Genomic DNA, 16830 nt, shown 5'->3' with positions numbered 1-16830 from the left:
ATCAGGAAATGCATCCTTGATTTCACTTTCTTGATCTTGCATTTCTTGATTTTCTAGCCTGGACAAGTGGTTAGCCATCTGATTCTTGGTTGCCTTTCTGTTCTGAATATCAATATCAAATTCCTTTAACAGCAGCACCCATCTTATTAATCTTGGCTTTACGCCCTTTTTACTCATCAGGAACTTTATGGCTGAGTGATCTGTGTAGATGGTGGCTGACGCACCAACTAGATAAGATCTGAACTTCTCGATGCTAAACACTACAGCCAACATTTCTTTTTCCATGGTCGTGTAGTGTTCCTGAGAGTCCTTTAGTGTCTTGGACGCGTAAGAGATGGGATGTATCAAATTTCCCTTCTTCTACCCTAACATTGTTCCTACTGCAACCTCACTCGCATCGCACATGAGAATAAAATGCTGCGTCCAATCCGGTGCTATTAGTACCGGAGCTGTAGTCAACACATATTTCAAAGTTTCAAATGTGTCACAACAGTCTTTATTGAAATCGTAGGGTCGATTTGCCTCTAGTAATGTGCTCAGAGGTTGCGCAATTTGAGAAAATCCTTTAATGAACCTTTGATAGAAGCCAGCATGCCCTAGGAAACTTCGTAGAGCTTTAACATTTGATGGTGGTGGAAGTTTATCTATGACATCTATCTTGGCTTCATCTACTTCCAACCCAGCTTTAGATACTTTGTGGCCTAAGACAATTCCTTCAGTCACCATGAAGTGACATTTTTCTCAATTCAGCACAAGGTTTATTTCCTCACATCGTACAAAACCTATCTCTAGGATGCATGCGTTGAGCTTTCTTAGTTGCCGCAAGTCTGTGAAGCATTTGGTCAATGAAAGGAAGAGGGATGTGGTCTTTCTTAGTTGCTGCGTTGAGCTTCCTATAGTCCATACAGATGTGCCAGCCCGTGACAGTCTTCGAAGGAATGAGTTCATTATTGCTATTGACTATCACAGTTGTTCCCTCTTTCTTGGGAACACATTGGACTAGGGCTACCCAGCTACTGTCGGATATAGGATAGATCACTCCCGCGTCAGCCATTTTAAGATTTCTTTCTTGACCACTTCCTTCATTATGGGGTTCAACCTTCTTTGAGGCTCAATCGATCCCGACTTCCCTTCTTCCAGCTTGATCTTATGCATGCAGTAAGATGAGCTGATGCCATGGATATCTGCTAGCGTCCAACCTATTGCACACATGTGCTTTTTCAGCATCTACAAGAGAGAGTGCTCGTTAGGCTCAGTAAGATTCGCGGAAATGATCACAGGTAAAGTTTTGTTTGTTCCAAGGAAGGCATATTTCAGGTGACTAGGTAATGTCTTCAACTCAAGTTTTGGTGGTTCCTCTAGTGATGGATGCATTGGTTTCATCCGCCGCTCACTCAGACTTGGCGGCTCTGGTTCTTTTAGGTTCTCCTCCAACGCGAGGACCTCGCATACATAGGTCACTTCTTCTTCAGGTAACTCTATACTGTTCAGCTGACAATCTTCACTATTTGGGAAATTTAATGCGTTTAACACATTAAACTTCACCTCTTGATTATCTACACGCATAGTTAATTCTTGTTTATGCACGTCAATTAAAACTTTCCCAGTAGATAGAAAGGGGCGTCCAAGGATAATTGGTACATCCTTGTCTGCTTCATAGTCCAAGATAATAAAGTCTGCTGGGAATATGAAGTTGTCAACCTTTACCAGAATGTCTTCAATCTTTCCTTCAAGGTATTTGATTGTTCTGTCAGTAAGTTGAAGAGTAATAGAAGTGGGTTGTGCTTCGCGAATTCCCAATTTCTTAAAGATTGAGAGTGGCATGAGATTAATGCTAGTTCCCAAATCGCACAACGCATGTCCCACATCCAACCGTCCTATCGAGCATGGAACTGTGAAGCTTCTAGGGTCCTTCTGTTTCTTGGGTAGACTGTTGCTTACTAACGCGTTACACTCCTGTGTTAGTGCAATTACTTCCGTCTCGCCGACTCTTCTTTTCTTCGTTAAAATATCCTTAAATTTTTTTACATATTTTGGCATTTGCTCCAAGGCCTCTATAAGTGGAATGTTGATATGCAATTGCCTTAGGAGCTCAAGAAAGCGCTTGAATTGTTGTTTATCATTCTTCTTCATCAGACGTCTAGGGAATAGTGTGTTCAGCGGCACTACAGGTTTTTCCACATTAGACGTACTAGGTTTTGAATGGTTTGTGGTCTCAAGCATTATTTCTTCTTGATCTTCTACTGCTATTGAACGTGTGTTGCGTTCTTTTGAAGGACTGCTATTTCTTGGATTCATTCTTCTTTCTTCAAGAGCTTTTCCATTTTGCAAAGTCACCATGTGACATTTCTCCTTTCCATTGTTGTTTCCAGGAGTTTCAGTGTTGCTAGGTAGAACTCCAGGCTGCCTATTTTTCAACTCGCTCGCTATCTGTGCTACCTGTATTTCCAGGTTTCTGATAGACGACGCCTGGCTTTTCAGCAACGCATCATTCTGGGCTATATACTCTTTTAATAGGTTCTCAAGTGGAGATCCTGAGCTTGATGTCTGTCCTTCTCTATTAAAGGACTGTTGATGTGGCTGATGCGTTGGTTGAAATGCAGGTAGCGGTCCCTGCCTTTTTTGTTGGTTCGCCCTTGGGTGGTGCTCCTGATGATTTCCTCCTGTCCAAGAAAAATTTGGATGGTTTCTCCATCTAGGATTATATGTATTGGAAAATGGGTTGTTTTTAATGAAGCATACTGACTGTGGGTTTTGTGGGCACTCAACATAAGAATGAGGATCTCCACAGCCCATACAGCTAACCATGGCTGCCCGAATGCTTCTACTTGATTCACCTTCTGCTGATTTGATGCGTTTCCTAGCGATATGTTCTGCAAAAGTCTGGTCATCGTAGCCACTTGTGCAGAAAGTGTGGCTATTGTGTTGAAATCGATAGAATTAACATTCTGAGATCTCTTCTTCCTGTCGTCTCTTCCATCATACGTATCGTCCATCCATTCCATGTTGGGTATAGCAATGCGGTCTAATATCTCTTTAGCCTCAGTGTAAGATTTATCCATAATTCCACCAGCCACCGCTGCGTCTGTTGCCATCTGCGATGCTCTATTCAATCCACCATAAAAAGTCTTCATTTGGATAGTTAGTGGTAGTCCATAGTTCGGTCAATTTTTGACCAAACTCTTAAAACGCTCCCATGCGACGATTAGGGTTTCAGCTTCTTCTTATTCAAAGTTCATAATCTCTCGATGCCTCCTCGTGTTAGTGGTAGGTGGGAAGTATTTTTGCATAAATTTCTCCACCAACTTCTCCCAGGTGGTGATTTCACCAGGCTCTAGTAAGCTTACCCAATGTTTTGCGTCATCATGCAAAGAATAGGGGAACAAAGACAGCCTGATCGCCTCTGGGGTGATTCCAGGAATCACAAATGAATTACACGTTTCCAGGAAACGCTTCATGTGGGCGTGAGGATCTTCAACACGACCACCCGCAAATTGTCCAACAGTCTGGAGCATTTGAAGCATTACAAATTTCATCTCGAACCTCGTCCCATCTGGCATTGGGTATATGATTTCTGGAGAGAAATCATACAATACAGGGGATGCGTGCTACTATTCGCCATTAGGATCGGATTTTGTGCAGCATGAGCTAGTTGCTGATCTAAGTTCTGATTTGCCTGATTGTCTGCCATTGCTTGTTGCCTGTTTTGTTGTCTGAGAAGTTGTTGCCTCAACCTTCGACGACGATTAGATCGATTTCTACGTCGGAAGGTCCTTTCAATCTCGGGGTCGTATATGAATTTAGGAGTGCTCTCCCTGCCCATAAATGTTCACAAGCTTAGGCTTGGCTTGTAATACTCCCTCGACTGAAGTGTTCCTACAAAAGATACAACGAAATTTCTGGTAAGTTTTGTTTCTGATCCCCGGCAACGGCGCCAAAAACTTGTTCATTGCTTTCGTGATTCGCACTAGGAGTGTATTGTATAAAATAAATTGGAAGAATAAGTTCTAAGTATAAATGATGCGTTGATGCTTTGATGCGTTTATGTGATTGTAATGCAATGGTGCGTTAGAGATATGCAATAGAACACACAACACTCCACTATTGACATTCAAGTTTTCCTAAACCAGAGCAAAGTATAAATCCAATTTAGGTTCCTGGTAAGTCCAGTGTCGAACTCAGGGATTCAGTTAAACTAACGCAGACATTGCAGCTATTGTAGGGTTTTCCTAAATGTATGAAGAGAAAATTGTTATTTACACTAAAGTGTTGTGCTTGTGCAAGAAGATACAAAAGAGTTGAGTAGTGAGTGATGGATCATGCGAAAATGGATTTTAATGTAAGTGGTATGCATCGGTCTAAGATGAGTGTACACAAACCAAAGTGTGATGTGGATGAGATGAGATGATTTGTTTATCTTTGTTTATGCGTTAAGACTTTATTCAATACTTCTCAATGCGAATAACATACAAAACCTATCTCTAGGATGCATGCGTCTAACATAGAATGCAATAGACACCAGTAAGTCTATCTCGAGATGTACTAGGCATCCTACTTGATGCTGGCTTATCTATTCTTTTGAATAAGCTAAGCTAAGGATGCTTTCACCAATTGATCATGATGGCTTAAGCGTTTGAAATGAGTTTTTGCATAAAGTACAGATGCATTCAACATAAACAAGAAATAAACAATGGAAAAGTGTGATGGATCAAATATATGAATTTTATAAATAAGCAGATTGTCTTTACAAAAGCAATATTTAATCAGATGAAATGAAAGCGATAAATGAGATGAAAGGATCTGAGTCAAGCCGTAGAGTACAATATCTTGTATCTCTTTGGCTCAATCTAGTTGTATACAATCACTTGTATAGGAGTTGGACGAAGTGTCTTTCTCAAGCTTGACTTCCTCTGCTCCTTGACCGGCGGTGATGGTGGTTCTCAACCCTTCTGATCAACTTAGCACCACAGCACAGCTTCTAAAGAACTAAAACTACGATTACGCTAATTGTGAGAGTGAGAATCTTCAAAATTTCTGTGTATGTATATGTATATGTGTGTTCTGGAGGGTCTTCATCTATTTATAGGCATTGGTCATCTCCACTTGGTGATGGGCAGCATTAAAGTCCATGCCCTGGTCAGCTGCTTGACACTCAGAAGCTTTTCAGACGCCGCCTGCTGCAGGTGCCCATACTTGCAAGTGGTGTTTGACACAAACAGCCTGCATCAATGAATCTTCTCTGCATTGAATTCCCTCCGACGAATGGTGCATGCGTTAGAACTTTTGCCTGCGACACTTCTTACTCATGTGTTAGCTTCTTGTTGAAATTCTACAATATAACGCGTTAGTGCCGCAATATTTAGTAATAAAACTTCTTTTGCATGAGTTTGCTAATGTTTGAGTAATTCCATGCGTTTCTTCTAAAAATGAGGAGAATTTATCATTAAAAACCTTAGTTATTCCAACTTAAGAACAAAAATAACTTGTATTTCTACAAGTTATCAGCCATCCCACTACTAAGCTAAGATGACGTGTCCAGTGCCTACTCGCATCGTCATTTCACCAGCCTCCAGCTGTTGCCAAGATCTAATCCCTTGAAAAGAAGAACAAACATGGTTAGTGGCGCTTGAATAAATTAGCCAGGCAGAATCATCATTCTCCACTAAACAAGTTTCAAGTACAAGTAAATCACATTTACCTTTATCGGCATTAACCTTAGCCTTGGTTGCTTTCTCCTCTTTTAGATATCGAGGATAGTTCCTCTTCCAATGTCCATCTTGGTTGTAGTGGAAATACTTTCCTTTAGCAACCTGTGGACGTGTCCTTAGGGCGACAGGCAGTGGGTTAGCAGGCGCCTTCCCTCTTCCCTTTCCACCCTTATTCTTCTTCCCTTTTCTAGAGTTAGAAGTAGAAGGTGCAAACTTCGTTCTTGAGGTCGAACCTCTATGGAACGTCTTGGAGGATGAAGCAACATTTGCCTCACCCTTCTTTCTCTCCTTAATTTTCAATAAAGATTGGTAGGTTCGCAACTTGTTGAAGAGAGTTGTAAGGTTATATTTCATTTTGTTAAGAATCACATTGTTAACAAAGTGTAGGAAACTCTCCGACAAAGAATGCAGGATCATGCTAACCTGGTTGCCCTCATCGATGGTAGACACATTCAACTCTGCCACATTAAAGTGGGCCATCATGTTAAGAACATGTTCACGAACAAAGGTGCCTTCTTCCATTTTGGAGTTGAATATATATTTAAGAGCCTCATGCATAAGATGTTCAGATGGTTGTCCAAACATCCCTTGTAGGGATTCCATGATCTTACGTGCTGAGACCATAGGCTCATGTTTCTTGGCCAAGACTTCAGAAAGACTTGCCAAGATGTAGGCTCGGGCCTTCTCATTCAACCTTATTCATCGCTCATATGCCTCCCAAACATTTTAAGTGGCATTAGGAGTTGGAATAGGAGGACAAGCCTCCGTGAGAGCGAACATGAGATCCTCGATGATCAAGATCATCGTGACCATGTGTTTCCATGTTGCAAAATTATCGCCAGTAAGTTTTTCGGCGCTTAATAAAGTCAACGTGGTTGTTGCCATTTTGAAAAAAGTTGCTGAAAATACGAACAAAACTTTATTAAATTTTTCTAAGCCACTTTTAAACCAATTAATTTTGCAAAATAGGTTCAAGTACCCTAAGTTATAGACTTCTATTTTGCAATGATGCCCCAGTGAGGTAGGACAAACGCCACTGGTGGGCTGATCAATTGCCCCTTCGCTAGGATGAGACATTCTCAACCATTAGGTAGAACCAACTCTTGGAACTAAACCTAATAGCTAACATTTTTCGGTCCAGAACTATTAACCTTTAACAATTCTGTGTAAGTATGACCCCTCGCTTTCGGTGCCAGAGTCCCACCCTAATGAGCCCATTGTAGTGAAGAAGCAGATTAGGACAAGAGACTAAGTTACTTATCTCTTACAGTAGATCAAATAAAGAAACACGCAAAACTATCATCCTTTAGAGGGACACTCCGAGGGTGCCTCGAGGGGATGCGCAGTGACTTTATTCAACCTAACAAGGGAGACCAAGGGATATGTTATCGCACTTCCCGCTCCCTCTTACTATGAACACTCTCTCCATCCACCTTGATATTGTCCTATCCAAACACCATCCGTTAGGGGGACATGCCAAAGGTGCCACGAGGCCGAGGGTAGATCTCATGGTGTGGACTATTTAGAAGAAACGTGAAAGGTTTAAGTGAAGCATCTTATGCCTCAAGTATCTCCCACTAAATGTTCTACCTAGGGTTCATTAACCTAGACAATTCGGCTACTGATTTTAGTCTAAGTCGTGTTTTTAAACTCTACTTATAAACAACGTTTGTCTATGAAATATGAACAAGTTCAAGTAGTCACATTTAAACACTTTAATGGACTGTTCTTAACTTGCATGCATGCATCAAATCTATCTAATTCACCTTTCCAGGTAAATTCCCAGGTAGGGCGTTATATTTCCGTCAACTTAAATACCCCAGTCTAGACAGAACCCGCCTTAGACAAAAGGTCCCTCATAGATAGATTTGCTACACTTTAACCTTTTATTAGCCAATTTAATCCTATTAAAATGATTAAAAGATTAAAGCCTTAGGGTTGCTAATCATATTAGAACTGTGATCTTAGGTCTATGTGATCCAAGTTTTAAACACTTTAAAACTTGAATTAAACCTAAGTGAACATACATGTCTTTCTTATTTCTTTTAGTTCTAATTTCTCTTTAACTTTTAAAAAGAAACAACTAAAAACCATTGCGCACTACGAGGTGTTTATAACCATTATAAAGTAACCTATGTGTCGTGCTTCATGCAATATCCGATCATTACTATACATAACTTTTTATATAACGTGTAACAACCAAGCAAACATGCTATCATTCACCTTTATACTATAACAATTATAATATAAAGATGATGCATGTCAATGCTTTTTATGCATACATAAATATAACTCTTATATTATATGATGCATGAGCATGCTCTTACAAATTATATCATGCTTCTCTAAATTATAACAATTATAATAAAGAGATGATGCATGACCATTGCATAACCTAAGGTGGGATTTACTATATGTGCATACCATATGACATATAAAAAACATACATCGCATGTAATAAATAAAGGATTAATGGACCGGGATGAGCCTATACAAAAACCAGAATGAAATAACCCTATCTATTACATTTTTCATCGAGCAAACCGGTTCACAAGCGAACCGGGTCTTGAATCGCTAGGAGGATCCATCATGTAGTAAACGCTGTAGGTAGACGGTCGTCCAGCGCGCGCTAGACAATAGAAGCAATAATTAAACGATCGTGATAACTTGTAGAAATACAAGTTACTTATACCATCTTATTTAGATTATGCGACAAAAATATGGAAAAAGTTGCATCGAACATATAGAAATTGGCTTAGAAACGCAAAAGTTGTAAACTGTTGTAAGCAAACCCGCTAACCCCATTGCGATGGAAAAATGGAATGTCCAAGTCTTTGTTTTGCAGGAAACAGGTCACTGAATGCGATGATCGCTCGAGGAAAAAAAGAGCAAGCGACAGTCAATCGAGAACGAAAAAGTGCAACGCATTTGTAGCACATGCGACGATCGATCGTGGACGGAAAGATCAACGCATTAGCATTGCATACGGCAATCGATCGATAAAAAGACCAACGCATTTGCACCGCATACGACGATCAATCGTAGATGAAAAGATTGATGCATTCGCGGGGATTTCTGAAATTGTACAACTTTTCTGTTGTACGATCTGACAAAGTGAATGTAGAGTAGAGCGAACGTTTTCACCAAGCCATGGCAGGAAAAAGCAGCTTTTTAAAGCAGGACCACTGACGAAGGAGGTGCCAAGGTCTATAAATAGCTACATCAATTTCAAAGAAAGGAGGTTGGTCTGAAGAGATAACTTAGAGAAAATCCAGAAAAAAGACGAGACAAGACCGAAAGGGAAGTCTCGGGAGCAAGAAATTCATTCCCATTCCCGAAGAGAAGCTTTGTGCAAAGATCACTTCTACCTGGAAAATAAGCTTGAGAAGGAAGTTTTCCACCACATTCCTTCTACACGCCGGCAAGCAAATCGTCTCCGATCGGGATCCATATCAAGACATTGACACGCTTTCCTTATTTGTTCTCACTTTCTATTAATCAACTATGTTCATCTCTAATCTCCCATTCATTTATCTGTAACAAACGTTGATCTTTAGATTTTAATATCATTATCATATTCATCATCATTTCTCTGTTCTCCACCATACATTCATTGTCCATCTCTCTCATCATGTGTAACTAATCCCCAGGGCAAGGGGAAGGATTAAGCGAGTAAGTTAATCTTTGTTGAAGAAATCAATTAAGTTTAGCTAATCGCCATTCACTAAATATAGGAACTCTCTCCCAGGGTGTAGCGCAAGCCAATGCACTAACGCAAGTGGCGGCAATAAGCTATATACACTGTGGAGGGGGTCATTCAGTGGAAGTTTGCCCATTAAATCAACAGACAGTATACTCTATCCAGAATAACCCATTCAGCAACACGTACGACCCAGGTTGGAGGAATCATCCCAACTTTAGTTGGTGAGGAAATAACGACCAGGGAGGCCAAAGAAACATGCAGACCAATCATTCCAGGAATAGAGGCAATCCTTCAGTTTTTCATCACTAGGGTCAAGGTCAGAGTAACTATCAAAACAGGCAATCGCACAACCAACCCTCTTCATCTAACACCTCATTCAATTCGTCATCCTTGGAAGCTCTGCTCAAGCAATATATAGAAAAGAATGATGTGATCATGCAATCGTAAGCATCTTCCATCAGAACTTTGGAGGTACAGGTCGAGCAGCTTGCGGCCGAACTTAGAAACAGAACACTTGGTACGCTGCCCAACAACTCGGAAGCACCTATACCAAGTGGAAAGGAGCAATGTCAAGAAGTGACATTGGGCAGGCAAGCCTGATCGCCTGCGGGGATGCGTTTGCAGTAACATTGAAAACCCTTTTTAAACAGCATCCCTATCAACTATCTTTACCGCTTTATTTACCATTTTATTATTGCTTTATTGAAATTAATTTATTGCTTTAGTGAATTAGTTTCCCTGCTTATTTGAATTTATTTCCAATACAGTCTCAGCTTGCATTGATCTTAATTTTCTGTGAATGAATGATTTAAGTGAAGACCGCAACGTCTTATCATTAAGGTTTTGGGATAAGCATTGCGATGTTGGTGATACATTGAAACGTCAAGTATGCATTACGTCGACGGGTGTATCTTGCGTTAATGGATACACTTTGCGCTCGTTCGCCAAAGATGCATTACGTTGATGGACGTGTTGCACTAATATATACATTGCGCCCGTCCTCCGCAAATATGCACTATGTTGACGAATGTGTTGCATTGGTAGAAATAACTCACGCCCGTCCTCCAAAGTTGCGTTGTGTTGACGGATGTGTTGCGCTAATATATACATTGCTCCCGTCCTCCGAATATGCATTACAGTGACGATTGTGTTGCATTCGCAGTGAGGGTAATTGAATGATCGCTTCAACTCTCGAGGAAATTATTACATAGTAGACGAAAGGACGTTCTTTCCTACTATGTCATAATGGGAGGGGCGCGGCAGGCTTTTTGGATTACAAAGCCTGCACGCACTGATTGCGTTGGGCTCATCAAGGCCCAACCTATAAATCGCCCCTCCTCAGCCCGTTGGAGTTCACTTTCATTCTCTTAGCGAAAACCCTACAAAAAATCTCTTTGCATACCTTGACCGCTGTCCATTCTTTCTTCCGAGCAAAGAAAAATTTCCAACTTCTTTCCTTTATCCAAAATCATGGCTGGACAGTCACCTCATTCCTCTTCCCAACCAACATCCCCTTCCCATGCCCCTGTCACCGCGCGGGAGGTAGCTTTCCTCGCTGCCAACCTCCAACCCAAGCCAACCCCTAAGATCACCGAAAAACCTAGGCGAAAACCCTCTATAATCGCAACACCGTCTACCCACCGTGAGGGGCCGAGCACGAAGAGTGCCCCTGCGACCAGACCTGAGGTGGTGCTCCCAATACTTCAACCGAAAGTGAGCTGAAAAGAAAAGACGAGAAGGAGGTGTTCGGGAGCATCCTGAGCCATTTGGAGAGGACAGGGGGTTTCCAGAGGCCGGAGTAGTAAACCAACCCCTGCCAACGGAGGAGGAGTTAGCTTTAGCTTCGCGGAGGATGGCCCTCACCATTTCGGATGCTAAGGAGACTGCCTCAACAGACTCTAATGAGGGACCCATAAGGGCTGTTCTGGAGGTTATGGAGGCGAAGAAGCGGACGGAGAAGTCTGAAGAAAAGAAGGAGGAGAGAAGAGTAGAAGAGAAACGGGCAGAGGAAGATGAAGTTGCCTGGCTGGAGAAAGAGAAGAAAGAAAAACAGAGAAGTGAAAGAAAGCAACGCAGGTGAGAAAAGAAGCGCCTGAGAAAAGAGGAAGAAATGAGGAAAAGGGCGGAAAGTATGGATGTTGACGGAGAATCAACCACCGCAAGGGTGGAAGTGGTTGTGTCAGTGCAATTTAAACCATCAACGTAACTACTAGCTTCATGGTCGCAATCTAGACTAGTTGCGTCGGAGGCTCAACTCTGAGGTTCGGATGGCAAGGAAGATCTTGACATCTCCCCTTTAATGCGGCATCCCAAGGAGAATGCGCCGCAAGGGTCCACAAGAGATCCAACAGTTTATGAACACAAAGAGAAAGAGAAGGAAGAAAGAAGAAGAAAATTAGAGGAGAAGGAAGAGAAAATGGCACGGGCGCGCCAAATCATCGTATTGGCCGATTTGGCCAGACAGCTTCATGATGAGGAGGTTCGTCGTGACAATGCAAGGGTAGAAGAAGAGGAGAAAAGAAGGCTCAAGGATGAGCAGCGCATTGCGCTCGCCTCTGAGCAGTTCGAAAAAGAAATGAGAGAAGAAGAAGAGGCGGAGAAGAAAACAAAGGAGGAAAAAGAGTTGTGCCACAAAGCAAACATTCAGCGCACCAAAGAGCGAAAAAGAAAAGAAGTGGAAGAATGGGAAAAGGAAAAGCAAGAGCAACGCAAGGATCGAAAACACATTCAAAGAAAAAAATCCCACCTTGCGTCCACTTAAGATAAAGGCAAAGCAAAGGTGGAAAGCAGCGAGCTTGCGCTAGCCAGGAGTTGCCCAAAAACTAAGAAGGAAAATGATGATCTATGGATGGAAATGGGCTTCTTTCCTGCATCGGCGCCACTACCAGATCTTATCATCAACGTTATGGTGGAGCATGGGTGGGAAGCTTTCTGCCAATGCCTATCCATTGTCATTCCATTGGTAGTGAGGGCCTTCTACCATGGCCAACTCCACGACACCGAAGATGCGGTGATCGTTGACGGGAGGATAGTGCCATCCAGTGCAGATGACATCAATCAGCTCTACCAGTTGAAAAATTTCCTGGAAGCACCGGGTAACAAATTGATTGATGATCCCGTCGAAGAATATATGGAGGATGCACTGAGAGTACTAACGCAACCGAGAACCAAATGGACGGTGTCCTTAATCGGCATTAAAACCCTCACCTCCAACCGTCTGCTGCTTGAAGCGCGCCTTTGGGTTTACTTGGTGAAGAGATGATTCATCCCGAAATCGCATGATAAAACCATTTCAAGGGATAGAGTCATGGCTGCATACTGCATTGCGCGTGGCATTCCAATTGATGTGGGTCAGCTTCTTGCGAAGCAAATTCGAGGTTATGTTGGCCGCGTGAGAGGCCAGTACTTCTTTCCATGGTCGGTTTCTAGCCTATGCCTATCTGTGGGCGTGGACATTGAAGAAGAACCCATGTCAGAAGTCTACGACATCATCAACACAAAAATCCTGAGAATCCTTCTCAAGGATTTGCTGTATTGCCCTGAGAAGCGGCGCCGCAATGACAAAGGGAAGAACCCATGTCGATTTAAATGCGCTGCAACCACTAAGACCCAAGAAGCGGCGCCGCAATGACAAAGGGAAGGAAATCATCCAAGGAAGTTCATCGCATCAGCAAACTAATTTACCCTTGGACCTCTTACCCTTAGTCATCCGTCCACCCAGCCTAACAAATGAACCCCTTTCCCCTCTTCTCGAACAATTTACCAATCTTCTCCTTGCGTCCGACTCCAACCCCGCATCACCAGAAGCTTCCATCTGCCATCCATCTCCACCCCACTTTTCCCCACAAACATCGCCACATGTTGATGACCTACACGGTTTGGGAGCAGGCCCTTCCGCTCAGCCCCAAACCGATGCTGGTGAGACATCGACGACACCACCTCCCATCGCATCCCTAGCTGCTGCCCTTGAAGACATGCGGCGCTTTTTGTCTCAAGAACTATCCTTCTTCCGCCATACAATAATGGAGTTGCGAGAGAGCAACGTAGAGCTGCATCAGGCGATGATCAACATTCAACGCAAGATTTTTACCCTACACCTGAATCAAAGACAGATGGCCGAACGCAACTATGAGTACTTCAATTTCTTGACTGCATATTTACATGGTCCCATGGTGCCTCAACATCTGCAGCAGCCTCTGTTCTTTCAAGAAGTGCCGCAAGGAGATTTTCCGCAACGCACTCCTCACCAAGAGCCCCAGACGCAAAGTTAAATTTGGGGGTGTACCACCTTCTCCTTCGCATTTTTGAATTTTTTTGTAGTCATTCCAATTTTTTTATAGATAGCTATACCTTTCTATTCTTCTGTACACGCTTACAATTTTGTGTTTGCGATCATTATAATTCTTTGTGTACTTACACAATTTTTATATAATTGAGTGATTATTCTTTCCATATGTCTTGGCCTCTTTTTATCATCCTTTGTAAATTTATTGCGGTAATTACCTTCTTTTCTTTTGCGTTGTTTATTTGCGCTGCCATGATGAGTTTTATGCATAACCTTAGCACAATTTCTTTATATATTGCATTTTCTGTCTAACACTTAGACAATTCATCGCAATAGTTCTGCTTTACCTTCTCTATTGCAAGACTCTGCTAAAACCTTCTTTTCAAAATTTTGACTAAGTATTTTTTCTTTTCTGTCCAAAACAATGCAATGAGGACCTTGCGACTCTCTAAATTTGAGGATGGGAAAGGTCTGAGTAGATGCGATCAAGCGGATGTGTTCATATCAGGCAAATTCGTTCTTAAAAAAAATAAATAAATAACTCCGTTGTCAGCGTAAGGGAAAATCCCAACTTAATAAGAGTTAAGTCGTGAAAGGAACCTTCTCGTAGTTGGATGTTCGCATGACACTCGTGGGAGCAAGACAAAACGAAGGTAGGTTACCAGGATCGACGCAATACAAAAATAAAAAAAGAATAAAAGAGACAACTCCACTGACTAGCTAAAGTGAAAACTTGGCTAAGAATCAAGAGTTGAAGTTGAGCTTGGTACACAATCGAAGTTGGATGCTTGCATGACACCTGTGAGAGCAAGCCAAAACGAAGGGTGTAACCATGATCAACGCTCTCTATAGGAAGACGCAAACCACCTCACCACGTAAAAGATGCACTTCGTTGTTTTTACAAGAATAGAAAAAACATTCTTTTCAAAACAAGAAGAGAACTTTGAGCAGAGGTTTGTCTTAGGTAAGAATAAAGTAGAGCATGCTGAAGAAATGTTCAAAGGATAGAAGGAACTAGTAATGTTGAGAAATTATGTAGAAGTGGAGCATTCGGAGTAGCCGATCGACGCAAAATTAGGATAGGACTTGAGCTGAATTGCCTTAGTCGAGGATATGCTTGAGGACAAGCATATATCTAAATTTGGGGGTATGATAACTTGTAGAAATACAAGTTATTTATACCATATTCTTTAGATTATGCGGCAAAAGGATGGAAAAAGTTGCGTGAAATGCAAAAGTTGTAAAGTGTCATAAGCACACCCGCTAACCCCATTGTAATGGAAAAATGGAATGTCCAAGTCCTTGTTTTGCAGGAAACAGGTCACCACATGCGACGATCGCTCGAGGACAAAAAGAGCAACGCATTCGCACTGCATGCGACTGTCAATCGAGAACGAAAAAGAGCAACGCATTTGCAGCGCATGCGACAATCGATCGTGGATGGAAAGATCAACGCATTAGCACCGCATGCGGCAATCAATTGATAAAAAGACCAATGCATTTGCACCTCATGCGACCATCGATCATGATGAAAAGATTGACGCATTCACGGGGATTTCTAAAAATGTACAGCTTTTCTGTTGTACGATCTGACAAAGTGAATGTAGAGCAGAGCGAACGTTTCCACCAGGCCATGGCAGAAAAAAGTAACTTTTCAGAGCGAGGCCACTGACGAAGGAGGTGTCAAGGTCTATAAATAGCTATCAATTTCAAAGAAATGAGGCTAGTCTGAAGAGACAACTTAGCGAAAATCGGGAAGAAAGACAAGACAAGACCGAAAGGGAAGTCTCGGGAGCAAGAAATTCATTCCCATTCCCAAAGAGAAGCTCTGTGCAAAGATCACTTCTACCTAGAAAACAAGCATAAGAAGGAAGTTCTCCACCATATTCCTCCTACACACCGACAAACAAATCGTCTCCGATCGGGATCCGTGTCAAGACATTGACACGCTTTCCTTAATTGTTCTCACTTTCTATTCATCAACTGTGTTCATCTCTAATCTCCCATTCATTTATCTGTAACAAACACTGATCTTTAGATTTTAATATCATTATCATATTCATCATCATTTCTCTATTCTCCACCATACATTCATCGTCCATCTCTCTCATCTTGTGTAACTAATCCCTAGGATAAGGGGGGAAAGATTAAGCGAGTAAGTTAATGTAACGACCCGACCTATTTAAGTACTCTGATAAGGGTCATTACTCATAATTACACATTTGCATTCAAAATATTTTGACCATTGAGGAAAATTTCATTAAAATAATAAAGACATTTTTCCAAAATAAATAACAAATAAGTAAAACCTTTGTTCGGGGCCCCTAAAATAATGAAGAAAAAAATAACTTAAACAAATAAAATTTTGACCAACATTGAGTTTCAAATAAAAACTTTGTGATAAAATATTTTATTTATTTTTTAAAAATTCGAAAAAAAAAATAAAAGAGTTGAGATTTTTTCGAAATTAAATGAGAGTGAAAAGAGGCAAAAAAAAATTAGGGAGAAAGCAATTCGGTTTTTCAGCGACAACATTCACAAAATTATCAATTTTTGGAGTTTTAACCGTTGGATTGTGCTCAAATTTGGTCAGTCTGTTCGAGACAAATGGAATTTCATTTTGAACGGTTAGATCGTTGTTTGAAGCTTTAGTTTGTTTGTAATTGCTGCTGAATAAAATCTATAAAATTAGAAATTCCCCTTCTCTAATCAGTTAACTTCAATTTAATCAATAAAAGTTTTTCAATTATTTCAATTTATCCCCAATTTTTCAAATGAAAGGGAAATTTAAAATCAATAATTTTAGATAATTAACTTAAATTTTTCTGAAATTCGGGATGTTATAGTTAATCTTTGTTGAAGAAATTAGCTAAGTTTAGCTAACGCATGCTCAACGACATCTTCACCTGTGAGAGCAGAAGTGAAGATGTTATTCCACCTCTCGAAAGAAGGTTGGAAGAATGTGTTAACTAAAGCAAGAAGTATTTCCAGAGATGGAAACAACCTTGCGTTCGCAACGTTCATCCCTGATTCACCATAGACATATGAGAACATGGCCGATCACTTAAAGATGTAAGCCAAGGGAAAACGGAACCTTAGTTGCATCCTCAACAAGATTGACGAACTTGCGATGT

The 16830-nt window shown here is 41.3% G+C and overlaps 1 protein-coding gene across 1 annotated transcript; it reads right to left on the bottom strand.

Moving 5' to 3' along the window:
* Window positions 1-1227: 1227 nt before the first annotated feature.
* Window positions 1228-3095, bottom strand: LOC120081070 (uncharacterized). The gene is made up of 2 exons (XM_039035748.1): window positions 2747-3095; window positions 1228-2663 (listed from the first exon to the last, which is right to left on the bottom strand). Exons 1-2 carry the CDS (start codon window positions 3093-3095, stop codon window positions 1228-1230), a joined length of 1785 nt encoding a protein of 594 aa, XP_038891676.1.
* Between the last annotated feature and the right edge of the window lie 13735 nt (window positions 3096-16830).

Source organism: Benincasa hispida, chromosome 7 (assembly GCF_027475165.1).
Source record: "Benincasa hispida cultivar pf3 chromosome 7, pf3_genome.v1.1, whole genome shotgun sequence".
NCBI lineage: Eukaryota > Viridiplantae > Streptophyta > Magnoliopsida > Cucurbitales > Cucurbitaceae > Benincasa > Benincasa hispida.
Note: the sequence above shows the minus strand (reverse complement) of the source record. Positions and strands in the feature narration are given on the sequence as shown.

Bases quoted from the DNA above. Each gene is read 5' to 3' on its own strand.
- LOC120081070 (XM_039035748.1), bottom strand. From the start codon at position 3,095: ATGGCAACAGACGCAGCGGTGGCTGGTGGAATTATGGATAAATCTTAC. The intron at 2,664-2,746 runs GTCAGTATGCTT...TTTCTTGGACAG, and splicing joins GAGTGCCCACAAAACCCACA to GAGGAAATCATCAGGAGCAC.